At 38.9% G+C, this 21603-nt stretch overlaps 2 protein-coding genes across 2 annotated transcripts; both read right to left on the reverse strand.

The window, feature by feature from the left end:
- Positions 1–4110: 4110 nt before the first annotated feature.
- On the reverse strand, positions 4111–5049 carry LOC115526087 (olfactory receptor 52A1-like). Its single transcript, XM_030333563.1, has one exon. The coding sequence runs from the start codon at positions 5047–5049 to the stop codon at positions 4111–4113; it is 939 nt and encodes a 312-aa protein (XP_030189423.1).
- Positions 5050–11670: 6621 nt separating this feature from the next.
- On the reverse strand, positions 11671–12609 carry LOC115526117 (olfactory receptor 52A1-like). The gene has a single exon (XM_030333601.1). The coding sequence runs from the start codon at positions 12607–12609 to the stop codon at positions 11671–11673; it is 939 nt and encodes a 312-aa protein (XP_030189461.1).
- Positions 12610–21603: the final 8994 nt, after the last annotated feature.

Consider the following 21603-nt stretch of genomic DNA (forward strand, 5'->3'; position numbering starts at 1 on the left):
GATCTTTTGGGACACCAGTGAGTGATCTGTTTTATTGTATTCCTTTTTGTTGTGATATAGCATTATCACCAGAGAGAGCAAGCATGAACGGGGGAGGGCCAGAGAAAGAGGGAGAGAGGGAGAGAATCCCAAGCAGACTCTGCGCTATCAGCACGGAGCCTGATGTGGGGCTTGAACCCACTAACCGCAAGATCATGACCTGAGATGAAATCAAGAGTCGGCAGCTTAACCAACTGAGCCACCCAGACACCCCAACTTTAAATGATTCTTATATCATATGATCTATTTCTTGTCTATTTCTGTACTTTGTTTTCTTATTTTATTCCCATATCTACCAATTATTCATAGAGAGAATGACTTCAGATTGGAGCAATATAATGTAGTTTCTCTAGGACACACCGGTGTGTGAGTGTGTCTGTGTGTGTTGTGTGGGTGTTCATGCAGGGGAGACAGAGCATTTATCACCAGAAACATTTTTATTTTCATTTTTATTTTATTTGTATTTTTATTTTCTATTTTCGACAGAAGCTCTTCACTGAAAATGCTTCCTGTTTTCCAGGAATATTGATAACAGTTGTATACAGGAGAGTGAGGGGGTTCTTTCAGAGTAAGGTGGTTACTAGTTTTTCGTCAGTTTTAACTGACAGCCATTTCTGTCATGGTTTTTCCTCCCACAAAATCAACACTTGCTCAAGAGTGTTTTCCACGCAATTTCCATGCACTTTCCTATTTCCATGCACTTTCAACTACTCCTATTAATTCCCTATTTGAGGAATGTCTTACTCAAAAGGCCTCAGGCCTGTTGTCACTACTTTCCATCACAGGGTGGACTCTCTTTTTTGGCATTTGTGTCGGGGTTTGTGGTATTTCCAGTGTTTTCTATAACAGTAGGCTACTGTCCCCCAACCCTCTCTCCCTAGACAGTCTTTTGTGGTGTGGCTTGGGGGCTGGCTCCGAAAGTAGGAGATTGTTTTTCTCCCTATACATGAAAATATGGGTTGGCTCTTCTTCTGCTCTTTATTGATTGAGTGAGGGCAAGGAACATGTAAACATACTGAGATACAAGTGTCTACTGTTATCGTCAGGATCCCAGTAGCTTTCCTCAACATTTCGCAGGGATTTTATGCTATCTTCTAGATCCTGTGTTACTGTGGAAATCGGCAAGGCCATTCTGGTTTCCAATCCTATAGGTGACAGCTGTTTGTTTACTAACTTATTCATTTCCCTTTTGAAGCTACTAGTGTGTCCTTTTTACTACTCCCATTTTATATAAAAACTTAATGATTGCCTGTCTGATTTGTAAACAATTGAGCCAATATTGATGCATTACTATTAATCAAAGCCCACAGTTTACATCAAGATTCACTTTCTCTGTTACAGTTCTGAGGTTCTGATAAGTACAGATCTATCCAAGAGTAGAACCTCTCTCTGGAACCTCTCCTCAGCTGAAATGGCATAAACAAAGAAGCAATTACCATTAATTCATATGAAAAATTGTTTTAGCATGTCCAGTCCCCCAAAATAATCTCTGTTAAGGTTTTCTGACACCTTCAGACATGTCTTGCTAACAGATGCACAAAATTAATCTGGATAAAGCACAGATGCTCAGAGACACGGTTCAGAACTCTGGGGGGTTGATGCTGTGATGTTGAGTGTGGGTCCCCAGGAAGGCTGGCCTCCTCTCGCTCCCTCTGTAATGGCTCAATGCAAAACACACACTGAAAGCTTGTTTTGCCTTTTTTGTAAAAGTGAAAATACTCTTCAGAGTTCTTTCAAGTGGTGACAACAGGTACTGAGGTAGGTCTTTCCGAAGAGCTAAGGGGCATAACGTGAACTTTCAAAAAGTGGGGATACCTGTACATAATGTCGTATACCCTCCATCACAGTATCATACAGATCACTTTCACTACTCTACAATTCCCTGTGCTCCACCCATTCAACCCTCCCTCTCTCTTCCTACACTCCTGGCTACACTCATCTTTATGCTATTTCTAATTTGTATAGTTTTCCCTTTTCCAGAATGTCATATATTTGGAATCATGTACAGATGTAACCTTCTCTGGATGGCTTCTTTCACTCAAAACTGTGCGTTAAAGGCTCTTCCATGTCTTTTCATAGCTTGATAGCTCTCTTGAGTTTTAAATTTTTTTAATGTTTATTTGCTTTTGAGGCAGAGAGAGACGGAGTGTGAGCAGGGGAGGGGTAGAGAGAAAGAGGGAGACATGGAATTCGAAGCAGGCTCCAGGCTCCGAGCTGTAGCTCTGAGCCCGACGTGGGGCTCGAACCCACAAATGGCAAGATCATGACCTAGGCCGAAGTCAGATGCTCAGCCCACTGAGCCTCTCTGGCACACCTAGCTCTCTCTTTTTTTTAATCAAATACTCACATTACATTTTAAAGAGGTGCCACGGTCTGTTTTTCCCCTTCATCTTAGTTGCCTCCAATTTTTGGCAATTAAAAATAAACCTGCTATAAACATTTATGTGCGTGTCTTTGTGTAGACATAAGTTTTAACCCATTTGGTACCATATCTAGGAGTGCAAGGCCGACCACATGGTAAGACTATGTTTCGTTCAGTGAGAAATGCAAAACTCTCTGTCAGCGTGGCTGTACTATTTTGTATTTTCACCAGCAATGAACGAGAGTCCCTATTATTCTATATCCTCACCAGCATTTGGTTTTGTCAGTATTTCAGGTTTTACCCATTCTGATAGGTGTGTATGGTATCCCATTGTTTTACTTTGCAATTCCTTAATGACAAATGATATTGAGCATCTTAAAACATGCTTATTGCTCTTTGTTATGTCTTTTTGGGGTGAAATATGTTTTCAGATTTTTGCCTACTTTTTAAGCGACTTGTTTATTTCCTTATTGTTGAGATTTAAAAGTTCTTTGTATATTTTGGATATAAGTCCTTTGTTAAACATGTATTTTGCAAATACTTTCTGCTAGTCTATAGCCACAGGCTTTCATTTTCTTAACTTACTGTGAAATTGTATTCTTTTTTCCATGGGTTCATGGTGGATACTCCCAATTTGGATCTGTGTGTTTGGTTTTTGGAATAGTCTTGTATAATTTCTAATATGTTCCTAGTCTGCAGCGGTCCACCTATATATTGTTTTAACTTCCCTTACTTTCTAGAACTCCTACTTAGTGATATGATGGTGTTCTTGGATTGGCCCTATATAGTTTTTCATCCCAGCCCCCATAGTTAACACTTGTCCTTCTGTTCTACTTTCTTATATCTAACTTCTGAGAATTTCATTGTTTTTTCTTTTATTTTTCATATGGCTGTTTAATTTACAAATTATCTTTCTGTACTCTAATTATTTCTTTTAGTAGTATTCCGTTGTATTTTTTGAAAAAAAATGAGGTTTATTTATTTTTGAGAGACAGAGAAAGACAGAGCACAAGCAGGGAAGGAGCACAGAGAGGGAGACGCAGAATTCGAGCAGGCTCCAGGCTCTGAGCTGTAGCACAGAGCCCTACAGGTGGCTCAAACCCATAAATTGAGAGATGACCTGAGACTTAGTTGAAGGCTTAACTGACTAGGCCACCCAAGTGCCCCTTAGATATTTTTATTTCATTACATCCTTAAAGATTTGGCTTCTATGTACATGTTTGCTTTTTGTTTGTTTCTTAGCACAATATGCTTAAAATAAACCTTCTCAAAAAAAACCTGTCTAGGTGACAATAAGTTCAACCCACATGAACACCTTGTTTTCTTTGAGTACCTGCACATTCTAAAACAAAGAGGTTGGCTGCATTTGATTTCAGTGATAGATGCATATTTATGAATCCTTCTGGAGAAGAATCCATAGGGAAGAAACTCAACCAGGAAATAAAAAATAAAAGAGGAAAGGAAACAATATATTTTCACTATTTTAATCTTTATGTTTATTCCTCTTATTAGGTGGTAGCATCCCAAAACCGACCAAATAATAGTTGTCATGGGGTATAATGATGTGAAAACCATAAAATGCAGACAAATTACACAAAACAAATATACAAAACTGAAGCATTGCAGATAATGTGGCTTTTTAAATGTTATATTTAATTTTGAGAGATTGTTACTAATGCGGAGGTTGAAGGAGTTAATCACAGTGAATTTTATGAATAGAGCATCTTTACCAGGTGAATGCGGATCTGCTTGGTCTTGGCACCGTAGACAAGTGGATTGAGAAATGGGGGGACCAGCAAGTAGAGGCTAGAAAAGAGGATATGGATATAAGGGGGAACATGAGCACCAAACCTATGTGTGAAGAAGGAGAAGAAGGCAAGGAGGTAGAACGGGAGGAAGACGCATATGTGAGCGATGCACGTATTGAATGCTTTCAACCGAGCCTCCTTATGGGGCAAACGAAAAACTGTGGAAAAGATCTGTGCATAAGACAAAGTGATGAATGTGAGGTCAAACACTGCAACGGTGAATGCCACAAACAAGCCATAAATTTTGTTGACCCGCACATCTGATGCAGCCAGTTTCACAATGGCCATATGCTCACAGTAAGAGTGGGAGATGATGGTTGTATGGTAAAACTGAAACCGGAACTTTATCAGGATTAGGCACGGGGCTACTAGGAAAGCGGCCCTGAGTGTTACCACTGCCCCTATCTGGGTGACTAGGCGGTGGGTGAAGATGACAGCATGTCTTAGTGGGTAACAGATGGCCACATAACGGTCCACAGCCATGGCCAACAGAAGGCCTGACTCTATGCACTGAAATGTGTGGATGAGCCACATTTGAAGCAAACAGGAATCAAAATAAATGTCTGGCACACGAAACCAGAAAATTCCAAGCATCTTGGGCATAATGGTGGTAGCAAGCGCAATATCTGTGACTCCCAGCATGCCTACGAAAATATACATGGGCTCATGGAGGCTGCACTCTGACCTGATGATGATCAGAAGCATGGAGTTTCCAATGATGGCAATGAGATACATGACACACAATGGAATCCCAATCCAGCACTGCACAGTCTCTAGGCCTGGGATCCCTATCAGTGTCAACACAGAAGGCATGAAGACTGTGATGTTGGAAGTGGACATAATGTCTTTGGGCTTCCAGAAGCAAATGAAAGAAGCTTCTCAGTCAGTGGCACCCTTCTCCTCTACTCTTGTTTGTATAAAGTCATCATAGTGGGTCTCTGATTTTGTCAGAACTCTAAGGTCATATCATCCTTCTTATTTATATTATGGAAGGAAAATGATCCGCCGATACACATTGTGTTTTCAGAACGGACATCCACGAGTAGTGTAGCACAATGAGAAGTTACATAGAAGGCAAGTCAATTGCATCACAACCAGCCAGATCATGTGGGTAACAGAGTAACTGCTGATCTCTCTGTTAAGTTCCTCTGCACCTGGGGATACAATAATTATACCTGTTAAACTTGCTTGGAAATGACATTTCAAGCAGAGTTTGATGAATCTCCATATTCCACATTCCAACTACCTGATAATATTCTGTTATTTTCCATTGTGTCTAGGTCTGGAACTGACACTTTGGATCAACAAATCTGACTCTGACCAGTACATTAGTAGATAAATCTCCATAAGTTTTATATTTTAAGGTTTTTTTTTTTTTTTAAGGTTGCTAAGTGGCCAACTTTATTTTTTTTTATTTTATTTTTTATTTTTTTTTCAACTTTTTTTTTTTATTTATTTTGGGGACAGAGAGAGACAGAGCATGAACGGGGGAAGGGCAGAGAGAGAGGGAGACACAGAATTGGAAGCAGGCTCCAGGCTCCGAGCCATCAGCCCAGAGCCTGACGCGGGGCTCGAACTCACGGACCGCGAGATCGTGACCTGGCTGAAGTCAGACGCTTAACCGACTGCGCCACCCAGGCGCCCCAGGTTTTTTTTTTTTTAATAGAGAGAGACAGAGATCACAGGAGGGGCAAAGAGAAGGGAGAGAGAGAGTATCCCAAACAGACTCCATACCATCAGCACACAGCCTGACATGAGGTTTGAACTCACCAACCCCAAGATCTTGACCTGACCTGAAATCAAGAATGGCACGCTCAACTGAGACACCCAGGAGCCTCTTTTTCTGTTTATTTCTTGATTTTTTTAAGTGAAAAAACTCCCTATGAAAGAGAACAGAGAAACTGGTGACACCCAGGAGCACAATATATTCATCTATCTATATCATTTGTATCTACACAAGACTGGATGTCTCTCTTTTCCTTGTTTGTTTTTTTTTTTCCATTAACAATTTCACTTTTTAAATTTAATCCATGTTAGTTAACATGTAGTGTAAGAAGGGTTTCAGAAGTAGAATTTAGTGATTTGTCATTAAATATAATACCCAGTGCTCATCCCAACAAGTGCCCTCCTTAATGCCCATCACCCATTTAACCCATCCCCCACCCACCACCCTTACAGTAAACCTCAGAGTGTTCTTTACACCCAGGAGGCTCTTATGGTTTGTCCTCTTCCGTTTTTATCTTATTTTTTCTTCCCTTCCCCAGAAGTCCTTTCAAAAGAAAGTAATGGAAGCGCTTTGAATAATCATCCAAGCCCATGCACTTTTGGTGAGTCTGGGTGAAAATTTCATGCCATTTTTACATGCCTAGTAAAACTCTATTTTATTTTGCCCACATACTAACAATTGAATTCCTGAAAATTAGTGGCGTGCTTAAAATCACTGACATTTTGGAATACCCATTTCTGAATACCTAGATGGAAGGAATCTCTAGAAAACATGGAAACTCAGAGGCGACAATGTATAGAGACAAGGGGACTCAATCTTGCTGACAACAGAGTCTGGGAAAATGGGTCCATGGGTAATTCATGGACTAGAGGCTAGGTTCTTGGGCTTAAACTGCTCACAGCTGCCAGTAACATGAGATTTGGCCAATGTAAGCTCATTAATTCTTAATGAAATATATATCACTTGAACATTTGAATTTTTCGTGAGCTCATGCATGAGAAAAGAGTCAAAAATAAAGGGGTGAAAAGACACGTTTCCCAACAGGAGTCCAATATGGAAGTAGGAATGGAAGACACGGAGCAGACTTGGGATACCAGAAATGATGGAGGAGAGGGCTCAACTAACGAACATTTAATCACCTCGATTCATGATGACTGACTTTTCTGAAAACTGGGCTCTTAGTCTAGTTCAGATACATTTGTATCTAAAAAGATCATTGCTTTTTAAAAATCACATATCTTAAATTAGAAAGCCTCAGGCTACATTAGAAAGTTTCTATTTGGTGAAAACAGGATTCAGTTGTTTCATTCTTTCCTAGTTGGTCGAACATTGTTGCTTCCTGTCAGCAAGCCGATGATCATTTAATCATATATTTATTGTCACTAAAAATGCCAGTAATGCAGGAAGAGATGTGGTCTATGTGGCTAAACCTCAAGTTAAGGAACCCATTCAACAGGTCCATTCTAGAAGCAAGTCTGTATCAGCTGATGCATATTTAGAATAGACCAGTTAGTTAGTCAACTAAAACATGATTTCCAAAGCTTTGCTCCCCAATGCTTAATCCTAGAGATTCCTCGATCATGGATTCTTTCATTCACTTCTTCTTTCTAGAGTTAATCAGAATTAGAAGAGAAATCCTTCAGTACCATTCACATTGTGTGGCATATTTAACAGTAAGGAGCTGATGTGGCAGCATTACCTGACAGGTACAGGTGGTGGGAAGGCAGGTGGGAGAGGACCTAAGTGAGTACAGGGCAGGGGGGCTGGAGTGGTTATCACTGGAAAAGCTGGTAGTGAAACATTATTGGGTGAACTTGGGGAAAGGGACTTCATTCTTTGTTATTGGGGGCCAGTTGTGTTTTTACAAGACTCGTGAAAACCATGGTCTGTTTTCGTAACACTATCACTCATCACTCATCACTCACCTGTCATTCACTCTTTTTCCCCCTGAGACTCTCATCTCATTCACTTGTGCTTATGCTGGCAGCGTCTCTTTCTTCTCTCTGCACCCTCTAGAACAGCCCGCTGTAAATATCATGAACTCTTATCCATTTGCTGCTCGGCCATCTGCCAAACTGTGCACATCTCTGGAATAGACTTTCCTCTCTTCTTCTGTCCCTGCAAAACAGACTTGCACCCTCTTTTGTGAATGTGTCTGAGCTCATGTTGGTGGGATCACACTCCAACAAAACTCACAGGAAGGTCTATATTTGCTAGGCACAGCATAACTTTATTAAGCTTGAATTGGCAAATATAACGTTCCCCAGTGTACATGGAGAGGGAGGAGATCTGAATAGAGATTTCCTAGCCACTAACCCAAGCCCCCAGGGACCCAACAGCTCATTATGAAGCCCTCTTTTGTCCATCCACATCTAATGTCTCTGAAGCCATTTCTGCAACTTGCAGAATCCCCTTGGTCTCTTCATTCCTTTTTCCCCACCGGGGAGATGTAGAGAAATTAATATATGCAATCTGTATTTTTTGACATTCCTTACAAAATAAAAAGTTTTCTGTAAAAATTAAGTAATTAAATTTACTTTTGTCAGTTTCTTTCTGCTGTCCTCATTTGGAAAAAGATCGAAAGGAAACTTAAATGTACTTAAATGTATGTTCCTGTGCCAATGAGTTACGTATAAATAAGTATTCTGTGACCCTTCTTTCGCTGAGACACTTCTGGACACAAAATCTGTATCCTCAATGGCTCTCTATCACACATTTAGCACTCATTCTCTTGTAGTATCATTCTTTAGATCTTTATTTTATTGAAGCTTTGTAAATTGAGTAGTATTCTCACAATGACCAGTTATGATGGACATTTCCACATTCCCCTGCTTAGTAGACTTTCATTACAGAAAACTACACATCTGACTACTATCATTATTATCATTGTCAATTATACATGATAAATAATTATACATAATTTCATCTAAATGTTTTTGGAAATATGCTTTGTCGCTTTTTATATAAATACTTACAAAATACTCTTTAATTGTTTCTTTGCAGACGATGACCCAAACTGTTTATTTGCATAAATGTTTGCTGAACTCTGACTAGAACATTAAAATTGCCTGCGATGTTTTTTTTTTCTTTTATTCCAAAGAAATTGTTATTAAAGCACCACAACCCATATTGGTAATCCAAGCAAACCCTATCTCATAAATACTGACATTTATTTATTTTTTCATATGTAATTTACTGTCAAGTTAGTTTCCATTCAACACCCAATGCTTATCCCTTCAGGTGCCCTCCTCAATGCCTATCACCCACCCTCCCCTCCCTCCCACCTCCCAACAACCCTCAGTTCATTCTCAGTTTTTCAGAGTCTCTTATGCTTTGGCTCCCTCCCTCTGTAACTTTTTTTCCTTCCCCTCCCCCATGGTCTTCTGGTAAGTTTCTCCAGATCCACATAAGACTGAAAACATATGGTATCTGTCTTTCTCTGTGTGACTTATTTTACTTAGCTTAACACTCTCCAGTTCCATCCATGTTGCTACAAAAGGCCATATTTCATTCTTTCTCACTGCCAACTAGAATTCCATTGTGTACATAAACCACAATTCCTTATCCATTCTTTAGTTGATTAACATTTAGGCTCTTTCCATAATAAATACTGACATTTAAAACAGCCTCAAAAGATGCTTCAGGATAGCCTCTAGATTTACAAAGTGATCAAATTCAGTATTCATTGATAAAGCCCAGTCTATAAAACAAGCCAGAGTATCTACATCCATGTGACATGCAGTCTAATAAATTCTTACGTATACATTGATTTAAGTGTCACAAATCAAAGTATGGACGTCTGCACACATGTGAATATTTTCCATACTCTTTTTAAAAATGACCCATGAGCTCAGGTTTTCAGGAACGGCCCACAAGCCTTAAGTTCTGAAGTCATTAATTTGGACAGAACACTTTATGTGTTCATTAGCACAATAACCTTGAGTGATTTAAAAGCATGATGTTTTAAGTCCACTGAGAAGATACCCTGCCGTATGTCAAATAGATACACACATTCACACACATGCGCATTTTTGGAGTGAAAACTGGCCAGTGACATATGATAGCTTTCAGAATAAAGTTCACCCATTTTGTATAGTGTCCATAACCATTCTTGACATTTGTAGTTTTCTTGTCTCTACAAGTTGTGCATTACATGTAGAAAAACTGTGCCATTTCTTGATTCTCTATTTAAGCTCCAAGACCATCTACCTGGCATGGTAGGCCTTACCTACCAGCAATTCATCTGTCATTCCTTAAGACTCTCTACAGGGAAAAACTGATACCACATGATTTCAAGCATATGTGGAATTTAAGAAACAAAACAAACAAGCAAAGGGAAAAAATAAGAGACAGAAAGAAATCAAAAAAGGACATTTAACTGGAGAGAACACATTGATGGTTACCAGCAGGGAGGTGGGTGGAGGGATGGGTTATATTGGTGATGGGGATTAAGAAGTCCACTTGTCATGTTGAGCACAAGGTGTTGTATGGAAGTATGGAATCACTATATTGCACATCTGAAACTAATATAACACTGTGTGTTACCTAACTGGAATTAACAAAAAATTTAAAAAAGGAATCAGACTTTGTAATTAAAACAAAAGAAAAGAAGAAAATACTACAGATGCTGCTTTCCTTTGGATTTCAATGCTTCACTCTCTTGGCTAACCCTACATTCCAGAGGTACCTCTATTACTTCTATCATTTTCGTCTCCCTCTCTCTCTCTTTCTCCCAGTGATATTAAGCTATGATGGCTATAAACCCAAGAAACATAAACACTGTCAAATTTGTCATTTTGCTTCTATTCTTGAGTATAGCATTTATAATATTGTAGGGTTTTGATAATACTTGAGGAATTAATAAAGACATAAATGGTGAGTGTGCATAAAAAGCACTGAATTGTAAAATAGAATGATGGATTGTTCATAATGTTTATACCTTAATGCCCTGAATGACACCGGAAATGTTGAAATTTGAAGACTATGTGTCATTAGATTGTATACAGTTTTTTGTTTCTTTTAGGTTTTTTCTTTGAATGAGAACAAAATGCTTCCTCTCATTAATTTTATTTCTTAAGTTTATTTATTTATTTTAATAGAGGGAAAGAAAGTGCACAAGTTGGCAGGGGCAGAGAGAGAGAAGGTGAGAGAGAATCTCAAGCTGGCTTTGTGCTCTCAGCAAAGAACCTAGTGCAGGGCTTGAACTCATGAACCATGAGATCATGACCAGAGCCAAAGTTGGACACTTAATCAACAGAGCCATCCAGGAACCCCTCCTCTCATTTACTTTAAAGATGATGAGGATGATCCAGAAAAAAATAGATTCAACAACGTGATTTCATCAAGTACCTGGACAATCCAAGACAATGAGTCTTGGGTGCTTGGAAATTCATTGAGAAATAGATATTTATGCATCGTTGTGGAGAAGAATACTTAAAGGAGAAAATTCAATCAGGAAATGCAAAATAAGAAAAAAGAAAGGGAATTGGTACATATTCACTATTGCTGTTTCTACCACTCCCATTCTCATTACCTAGTAGGATCTAAATCGCACTGACTGATAGGTGTCATGGGCTGTGATGTGAAAACTGCCTAAAATGCAGGCAAATTTCACAAAACAATTAAGGAGACAAGTCAGGCATCATGAATCATATGCATTTTTCTGTTTTATTCTGTTTTGAAAGATTGTTACTTTGCATAAAGGAGAAGGTTGAAGACGTTAATCACAGTGCATTTCATGAATACAACATCTTTACCAGGTGAATGCGGATCTGCGTGGTCTTGGCACTGTACACAAGTGGATTGAGAAACGGGGGGACCAGCAAGTAGAGGCTAGAAAAGAGGATATGGATATAAGGGGGAACATGAGCACCAAACCTATGTGTGAAGAAGGAGAAGAAGGCAAGGAGGTAGAACTGGAGAAAGACACAGATGTGAGCGATGCACGTATTGAATGCTTTCAAATGACCCTCCTTCTGGGGCAAACGAAAAACTGTGAAAAAGATCTGTGCATAAGACAAAGTGATGAATGTGAGGTGGAACCCTGCAACTATAAATGCCCCAAACAAACCATAAAATTCATTGACTCGTGCATTTTCTGCAGCTAGTTTCACAATGGCCATATGCTCACAGTAGCAGTGGGAGATGATGGTTGTATGGTAAAACTGAAACCGGTATTTTATCAGTACTAAAGATGGGGCTACAAGAAGGGCAGTCCTGAGTGTTACCACAGCTGCTATTTGGGTGACTGGGCGGTGGGTGAAGATGGCAGAATGTCTTAGTGGATAACAGATGGCCACATAACGGTCCAGAGCCATGGCCAACAGGATGCCTGACTCTATACCCTGAAATGTGTGGATGAGCCCCATTTGAAGCAAGCAAGAATCAAAATAAATCTCTGGTACATGAAACCAGAAGATTCCAAGTATCTTGGGCACAATCCTCGTGCCAAGTAAAGTATCTGTGACTCCCAGCATGCCTACGAAAATGTACATGGGCTCATGGAGGCTGCGTTCTGACCTGATGGTGATCAGAAGCAAGGAGTTTCCAATCATAGCAATGAGACACATGACACAGAATGGAATCCCAATCCAGCACTGCACAGTCTCTAGGCCTGGGATCCCTATCAGCGTCAACACAGAAGGCCTGAGGACTGTGATGTTGGAAACGGACATAATGTCCTCCGGCCTCCAGATGAAAATGAAAGAAGGTTCTCAGTCAGTGGCACTCTTCTCTTCTACTCCTGTTTTAATTCAAAGTCATCATAGTGAGTCTCTGTGATTTTGGCAGAACTCTAAGATCATCTCATCCGTCTCGTTTATATTATCAAAGGGAAAAGACAGATTCATACATACACACCACATTTCAGATGACCTTAGTGTTCTATTTCTTTCCCCCAAACCCTCTGAGTCAGAAACTGTCAGTTTGGACAATCACATAATCAGACTCTAACCAGTATTTTGGTTTAAAAGGCTTCCTATGAAAGAGAAGTGAGATAGAAATAGCTTCACCCAGGAACATAACATATTTAGATACCTGTATCTGTATATTATGTGTTTATGTAGGACTGGATGTCCTTTTAAAAAAATGTGAAATAGAGCTTGAGAAAAGATGATCAAATCCATGTAATTTTACAATCTAAATCAAAGTTCCATGCTGATTTACATTATAAGTAAAACTTTATTTTATTTTCCCTATGTAAGTAATAGCAGAAATCTTTGAAATGAGTTGGACACTTAAAATAATGGAAATTCTGAAATACATGCTTCGGAATGACTAGAAGGGAGGAATCGCTAGAAGGCAAAGAAATCTAGAGAAACAAGGCATAGGCAAGAGGACTCATTCCTACTGACTAGGGGATATAGGTGAACGGGTAACTTAGCCAGAATAAAGGTTAGTTTCTGGGGTCGAAAGTGCTCAGGGTTACCATCACCAAAAGATCGGCAAGTTTAGGCTCATTGATTCCTAATAATATGCAGACCATTTGATTGCTTCACTCATATTGTGAGCTCAAGACTAAAGGGGTGAAAAGACTGTCTCCTTAAGAGGAGTCCAAGATAGAAGTAGAAATGGAAGACAGAAGGCAGACCTTGGGGTTCCAGAAATGATGCAGGAGAGAGAGCGCTGTAGAGCAACTAAGGAAACTTTAGTTGCTTCAATTCCCTGATGACTGAATTTCCTCAAAACTTGGGTTCTTAGTGCCTGTATGAAAGTTCTTTTCTTATAAAGATCATTGCTTTTAAGAATTGCATATCTAAAATCATGAAATTCTCAAGTTGTACAATAGAAAAATATCTGCTAGGTGCATGGGTGGCTCAGTCAGTTAAGTATCCCATTCTGTGTTGTTGTTTTTAATGTTTATTTATTTTGAGAGAGAGAATGCTAGCAGGGGAGCGGGGAGTGGGGGGTGGGTGCAGAAGATCTACTCACAGCAGAGAGCTCCATGCAGGGCTCCAGTTCATGAGCTGTGAGGTCATGACCTTGGCCACGGTCTGAGGCTTAAGGGACTGCAACTGTGCCACTCAGGTGCCCCACACTTCCAACTTTTCATCTTGGCTCAGGTCATGATCACATGGTTAATGAGATTGAGCTCCATGTCAGGCTCTGCATTCTCTCTCCTTCTCTCTCTGCTCCTTATCATGCTCCTCTCTAAACAAACAAACAACCATTTATGAAAAAAAATATTTGCTATCCTGTGAAAAACAACCTTTAGTTATTTCATTCATTCCTAGTGTCTCTAACACTGTTGCATTATGTCAGCAAGCTCATGATCATCTAAACATATACTGAATGTTAGGGACCCCAGGGTGGCTCAGCAGGTAAAGCAACTGACTTTGGGCTCAGGTCACGATCTTGTGGTTCATGAGTTCAAGCCCTGTGTTGGGCTCTGTGCTGAAACCTTGGAGCCTGGAGACTGTTTTGAACTCTCTCTTTCTCTCTCTCTCTCTCTCTCTCTCTCTCTCTCTCTGTCTCTCTGCCCCACCCCTGCTCATGCTCTATATCTCTCTCTCTATCATACATAAAGTAAACGTTAAAAAAAAAATTAGGGGCGCCTGTGTGGCTCAGTCGGTTGAGCGTCCGACTTCAGCTCAGGTCATGATCTCACAGCTCTTGAGTTCAAACCCGTGTCGGGCTCTGTGCTGACAGCTTGGAGCCTGGAGCCTGCCTCCGATTCTGTCTCCCCCTCTCTCTGCCCTTAATCTACTCACATTCTGTCTCTGTGTCTCTCAAAGCTAAATATTAAAAAAATTATTTTTAAAAATTTAAACATATACTGAATGTCATCAAATATACCAGTAATTCAGCAATAGCTGTGGTTTGTGTTGCTAAACCTCTAGTGAAGAATCATATTCAGGGAGACCACTTATGAAGACAGGCTGTATCACCTGACATGTATTTAGGATAGACTAGTCAGTCAGCAAAGTCCTTCATTTCCAAAGCATAGAAATCCTTTAGAAATGATCACCTTGTCTGACCCTATTCAAGAGTTAGGAGCTGACATAGGAGCATTACCTGACAGGTGCAGACGGTGGGAAGGCAGGTGGGAGAGGATGCATGACTACAGAGCGAGGGGGTGGAGTGGTTACCAGTGGAAAAGCTGGAAATGAAACATTATGGGGTGAACTTGGCGAGAGTGAGACTTCCTTGTCCTTTCCTGTTGGGAGCCAGTTCTGCTCTTACCAGACACTTAAAGACCAAGGTCACTCTTCATAATACAATCACTCAGCACTCACTTGTCATCCACTCTTTCTCCTCCTGAGATTCCCATCTCATTCACTTGCATCTCATGCTGCCCATGCCTCTTCTTTCTATCTGCACCCTCTATAACAGCCCTCTTCAATGTCATGAACTCTGAGCCATTTGCTGCTGGGCTATCTGCCAATATGCGGGAGGTATCTCTGGGAGAGCCTTTCTTGGTTTCCTTCTGTTGCTGCAGAACAGACATGCTCCCTGTTCTGTCAGTTTATCTGAGATCGTGTTGGTGGGTTCATCTCCACGAAAACTCCCAGCAAGGTTTGTATCATGCTGAGGCAGCAGTATAAATTTATTGAACTCAAACTGTAGAGGAAAGCCTCTGACCACCACTTGTAATGTTTCCCAGTGAATGTGAGAAGGACCCAGTCTGAACACGGACTGAGAGATTTCCTAGCCAGTAGCCCAAGCCACAGGAGGCCCAGCAGCTCATAATTAAGCCCCCTTGGGTCCAATCACATCTCATGTCTCTGAAATCATTTCTAAAACTTGCAGAATCTCCTTGCGCTCCTCTTTTCGCTTTCCCACGGGGTAAATGCAGAGAAATTAAAGTACACATGTTGTATTTTTTAAGAGTTCAGTTCCTTTCCTGCTGTCCTCCTTTGGAAAAAGATCTAAAGCACCTTTAAATGTAGGCATGTTTCTATGCCATGAATTCTATAAGTATCCTTTTGACCCATCTTTCCCTTAGGCACTTCTGGAAAGAAAAATCTGTATCCACCAGGGCTTTCTATCACATATTTCCCTCTAATTCTCTTACAGTCTCCTTCCTCAGATTTTTATTTTATTGAAGCTATTTTTGTAAATTCAGTAATTTTCTCAGGATGACGAGTTATGATGGACATTTCTAAATCCTTCCATACTGAGCCTTGAATCAGTTGTTGCACATTGGACTGAACTTTTCTCCATCCCTCCTCTTCATAGATTTCTTCCGCTTTTCTTGCACTCTTCCTTAGGATTGCAGGTGTTTTATGCCTCATAGATGTGAAGGAATCATGCTATTCTGAACTTGATGCAAATAAAAGAAGATATGATATATGCTTTCAAATTTTTAGAAATGTGGGGAGAAGAATTAGCATATCTTTAATCATGAGAACAAATGATGAGTTCTAAAAAAAAAACTTATATACATTGTACCTTTCTCCTTGACATGATTTACCTGATTTCCAGAACTTTCTTGTCCGTTGCTAACCTTAAGAGGTACTTGACGTAATGTTGAGATGCTGGCAAGTTTAGGAAGAATACCTTCAGTATGATGGAGGAAGACATTCATAATGGATTGCAGGGAGAATAAGAGGTAGAGGTCAAAGGGCAAGGGGGCCTTGCATGCTCTTTCCACAATTCCGTCTGTAAAGGAGACTGATACCATGGCATTGAGTCACGTTGAATGCAATTGATTCAGAGGTCAGACTGTCACATATTGGCTAACAATAGCTCATTGTTAAGTCACCGAAAAACTTAGACTATTTTATACTTTTGTTTCCTTTTTCTTCCTCTCTTCTACTGACTTTACTTGGATAGATTTACTTTCCTTTTTCCTAAAATTGTGAGGGTTGTGGGTGGTAGGCTAATGGATCATTTTAAAGGTTCATCATTTGCAAACGGAATTTGCAAATTATATATCTAATACGGGATTAATGCCCAGAATATACAAAAAACTCAAACAACTCAAAACCAAAAAGATAAACAACCGAATTTAAAAATAGGCAAAGGAATTAAATAATTAATCCTCTAAAGAAAATATACAAATAAAATAAATAAATAAACGCTATGGAGCCTGCTTTGGATTCTGTGTCTCCTTCTCTCTCTGCCTAACCCCCGCTTGTGCTCTGTCTCTCAAAAATAAATAAGGAAATGTAAAACACAATTAAAAAATTGAAACACTAACAAGTTTTGACAAAATAGGGAAAAATTGGAACCATCATACATTGCCAGAGGAAATGAAAAATGGTGCACATTCTGTGGAAAACTGTTTGGCAGTTTCTTAAAAACTCAGGCACAGAATTACATGTAATGCAGTAATTCCACTCCTGAGTATGTACCCCCCAAATAAAAACAGGTATTCAAAGACATACCTGTACATGGATGTTCATTGCAGCATTATTTACAGTAGGCAAATGGTGGAAGCAACCGAACTGCACATCCATAGATGAATGTAAAAAACGATGTATACACACACACACACATATACATATACATATATATATAAAGGGAACATTATGCATCAGTATAAAGAAATGAAGGATGCTACATTCATAAAGGATGAAACATGCTAAAAAATGGATGACCTTTGCAAATCTTATGTTCAGTGAAATAAGCGAGACACAAAACATAAATATTATATGATTCCACCTCTACAAGTAAACAAATTCATAGAAATATAAAGTGGGTTATAGGTTAACAGGGGAGTGGGGAATTATTGCTTCAGAGACATAGGGTTTCTGTTTTGGGTGATGAAAGCTTTTGCAACTGGTGGCAAATGGAACACAACATTGCAAATATGATTAATTGCTCTGAATCATACACTTAAAAATCATTGTTATCATAAACTTTATGGAACAGATATTTTGCCACAAAAAAAATTGAAAAAATGTCAGCATGCAAACGATAAAATATATTAGTATTTATTGGGATTATGGGGAATTTGTAGATCATTGTGGATGCCATATTATCATTACAATGAATAATATGCAATAAACATTTCCTACATGTATTTCAGACACATGTACAGTTTTGTTTACCATTTTAAATGATGTCATGTTCCACTTCATTTTTCTAATCATTCTAGCTACAATAAAACACTAATGTCTTCTCCCCCACCCCTGCCACAGGTTTACTGAAGTATAATTGACAATCAGAAATTGCTTATAACAGATGTGTGTAACTGATGACCCAGTATATGTATACATTATGAAATACTCACTAAAACGAAGCCAATCAACATATCCATCACTTCACACCTGTACCATTTTCCTATGTTTTTTTTCTCTTTTGTGATGAGACTACCCAAGGTCTACCCCTCAACAAATTTCAAGCACAAAATCCAGGATAAGTAAATATGGATTATTATGCCATTCTTGTGGAACTCTGTTGGCTTTACAAAGACTAGGAAAATAATTAAATACAGAAATAAGGAAAAATAAATTAAGACACAAAACCTAGGATTTGTCTTCTTCTTTCCCCACTTCTTATACTTCTTTAATTATATTAGCTAAAACCCCTATTATAACACATATTCTGCAACAGTTTTGACATGGCAGACTAGTATCTTTAGCCTCTTCCCACTTTTGGATACATTTTCCTAATACCCTATGCTTCATGTCACAGCGTTTCACCATGTCTGAGACCACTTAGGACAGAGCAGAAACCATCGGGAGAAAGATTTGTTCTGACTCCATAGTATCTCTATATCTGCTACTGCTCAGCTACCCAGATAATATATTCTTTAACTCGCTGGGTCTCAGAGTCTGATATTAAATGATCCGGCGTCTTCCTCTCATGAAACACGGTTCTCACTTTAGCAATCTCTTAGAGCTTTTATTTCTTCTAGTTCTCCTTCTTTTTTAATTGTACCTGGAAAAGTAGGTCAGTTTTCTCTAAGCCCCTCCAGGGCTCTCCGTTTCTATCGTGCATGGTATACCGTTTTTCTTACTCACTGTTACCCAGTGGGGGACTCTGTGGTCAAGAAGATGGTAGGATGGTAGGATATGGAGCATCCCCTTCAAAATTTCCAGGGCAACCACTCAGTGATTGTGCTTCTAGCAGCTCAGCACACACAGTGTACTCCTGACTCCTTCAGCATATACCAATCCCTGAGCCCTCAACCTGAAAGCTTCTCTACAATTAAGGCTGACGACTGAGTCATTGTTTATTCCTGTCATATTTCATACATTCTGGGTGGGAAATTGGTATTTCCTTAGTTCCTCACTGTCAAAAATCAAGCCTTAAAAAGTCTCCTTTTTTTTTAATTTTTTAATGTTTATCTATTTTTGAGAGAGAGAGACACAGAGAAAGAGAGAGAGAGAGAGAGAGAGCATGAGTGGGGGAGGAGCAGTGAGACAGAGACACATTCTGAAGCAGGCTCCAGGCTCCTAGCTGTCAGCACAGAGCCCGACACAGGGCTCAAACCTCAAACCATGAGATCATGACCTGAGCCGAAGTCAGATGCCTCACCACCTGAGCCACCCAGGCACCCCTTAAAAAGTTTTCTCCTTGAAGGCTCACTTACACCACTCATTTAATCAAATATTTTGTTATCATTCTGTACTCTATTTCCTCTCTGACTCCCTTTCAATCCTTGGAGAATTTACTTCTGATCCAGAATCCTATTTGCTACAACTTTTAGCAACATTTTATGTGACTTTCGTATCTATGATGATGACCCATTCCAACCATTTTTCTATGAATTATTGTTAGCAGGGCTATGTTGAGTTTGGTGAGATCAGTTCTTTGATGTTTCTGTTCATAAAAGTTACCAACACCATCAAAATAAAATTTGCTTTTATTAAATTCCAAATACATCATATGACATATTTCATTTAATTGTCAACCAATAAAGAAGGTACTAAAATAATTCCTTTTTAAGGGCAAGAACCAATAGTTACATAACAGGACAATTTTATTTATTTATTTTTTATTTTTTTTTAATTAAAAAAAATTTTAACGTTTATTTATTTTTGAGACAGAGAGAGACAGAGCATGAACAGGGGAGGGGCAGAGAGAGGGAGACACAGAATCTGAAACAGGCTCCAGGCTCTGAGCTGTCAGCACAGAGCCCGACGCGGGCTCAAACTCACGAACCGTGAGATCATGACCTGAGCCGAAGTCGGTCGCTTAACCGACCGAGCCATCCAGTCGCCCAACAGGACAATTTTATACAGTTAGTGTGGGACTGGCAAACCAGGATTTCTCATATCAAAGGGTTTTTTTTTTTTAACTCTTAAAATAGATTTCCTTGCTCAAATTCAAGTGAATATAACATATATTTCAAACTAAAGAAGTTATCCAGGATTCTAAGGGTCAAGGCAACATTTCCCACATTGATTGTTTTATATATATATATATATATATATATATATATGATATATATATCACATATATATGATATATATATGTGATAGATATATGTGATGTATATTACATCATGTGTATATATACATCCTATATCATATATATATCATATATATATATATATCATTAGCATGCATGTGTATATATGTGTGTTTTTATAATGTGTATATATATTACATTGTACATATATTAATGTGTCTAGTGTATACAAACACACATCACATATACATAATAGAAAAACAAAGAAAAAAGGCTAACCCTGAAAAGGTTGCAAGTGTTCAAGGTAATGCTTGAAAGTTCATTGTTTGTCTATCTTCAAGTGTATATAAGGTCAGATTGCACATTCTCAGAGCATGTGCTAAGGCCTGCTGAAGGAGAGGTTGTAAGAATACTATCTTAAATGAAGAAATTAAAGTACAATCTGGAGACAAGTTTCTGTAAAATAATATTTGGTGTGAATATAGCCTCTTTAAATACAACTATGCGTAAACATCTTATTTAGTCTTTCACTGCTTTTTTTTTGGACCTGGGTATGGTATTTTTCATCTGGTAGTCCCTCCCTTGGTGAAGTCTGTTGACACCAGGATGCTTCATTAATGATTTGGGCCCAAAGTCTTCACTATGTAGGGAACAAAGTGTTAACTTTTAAGTTGTCTATGTGGTCTCAGGTGGGTTGATTTCACTTATTATTTGTTTTCATTCAGTATCATCTGTTCATTCAATAAACCTATACGATGTGCCTTTTCTATACAGTAGACTTTCTATCAGTGATTCAGAAAATATCTCATTTTAGAACTCACATTTTAATTGCTGTAAAAGGTACAGATAGAAATAATTATTGCTTATTGTTTATTGTTTATTGTGGCTTCAAGCTCCTGGCCCAAGTATTTACTGACTGTGGTGGGAGTGTTTTATATTTCAGCAGAATTTCAACTGTTTCTACAAACACTCAATGACTCACTATTTTCCCTTCCCAGATCTACCCAAGACAATTCCATCTGGGTTTAACCCTAAAATATGTTTTTCTTAGTGTTATCTTGTGTATGCTTAAGAATAAGTTAAAATGCAAGATAATAGGATATCTAGGAGAATTGAGAATATCATTCATTTATTTTTCTCAAAAATTTTAACTGCTTTAGGAAAATACATTGGAAACTTTGGCATTTATTATCCTTCTAAGTTTATTGAGAGTTACTTATGGATTCTCTTTATTCCCATTGCTCATTCAGTTTGTGTGTGTGTGTGTGTGTGTGTGTGTGTGTGTGTGTGTGTATGTGTGTATGTGAGTGAGAAAGAGAGAGAGAAAAGTTGGGGGGTGGTTATTCAGAAATAGCCAGCATTTAGCA

This window comes from Lynx canadensis, chromosome D1 (genome assembly GCF_007474595.2).
Source record: "Lynx canadensis isolate LIC74 chromosome D1, mLynCan4.pri.v2, whole genome shotgun sequence".
Taxonomy (NCBI): Eukaryota; Metazoa; Chordata; class Mammalia; order Carnivora; family Felidae; genus Lynx; species Lynx canadensis.

Bases quoted from the DNA above. Each gene is read 5' to 3' on its own strand.
- LOC115526087 (XM_030333563.1), bottom strand. From the start codon at position 5,049: ATGTCCACTTCCAACATCACAGTCTTCATGCCTTCTGTGTTGACACTG.
- LOC115526117 (XM_030333601.1), bottom strand. From the start codon at position 12,609: ATGTCCGTTTCCAACATCACAGTCCTCAGGCCTTCTGTGTTGACGCTG.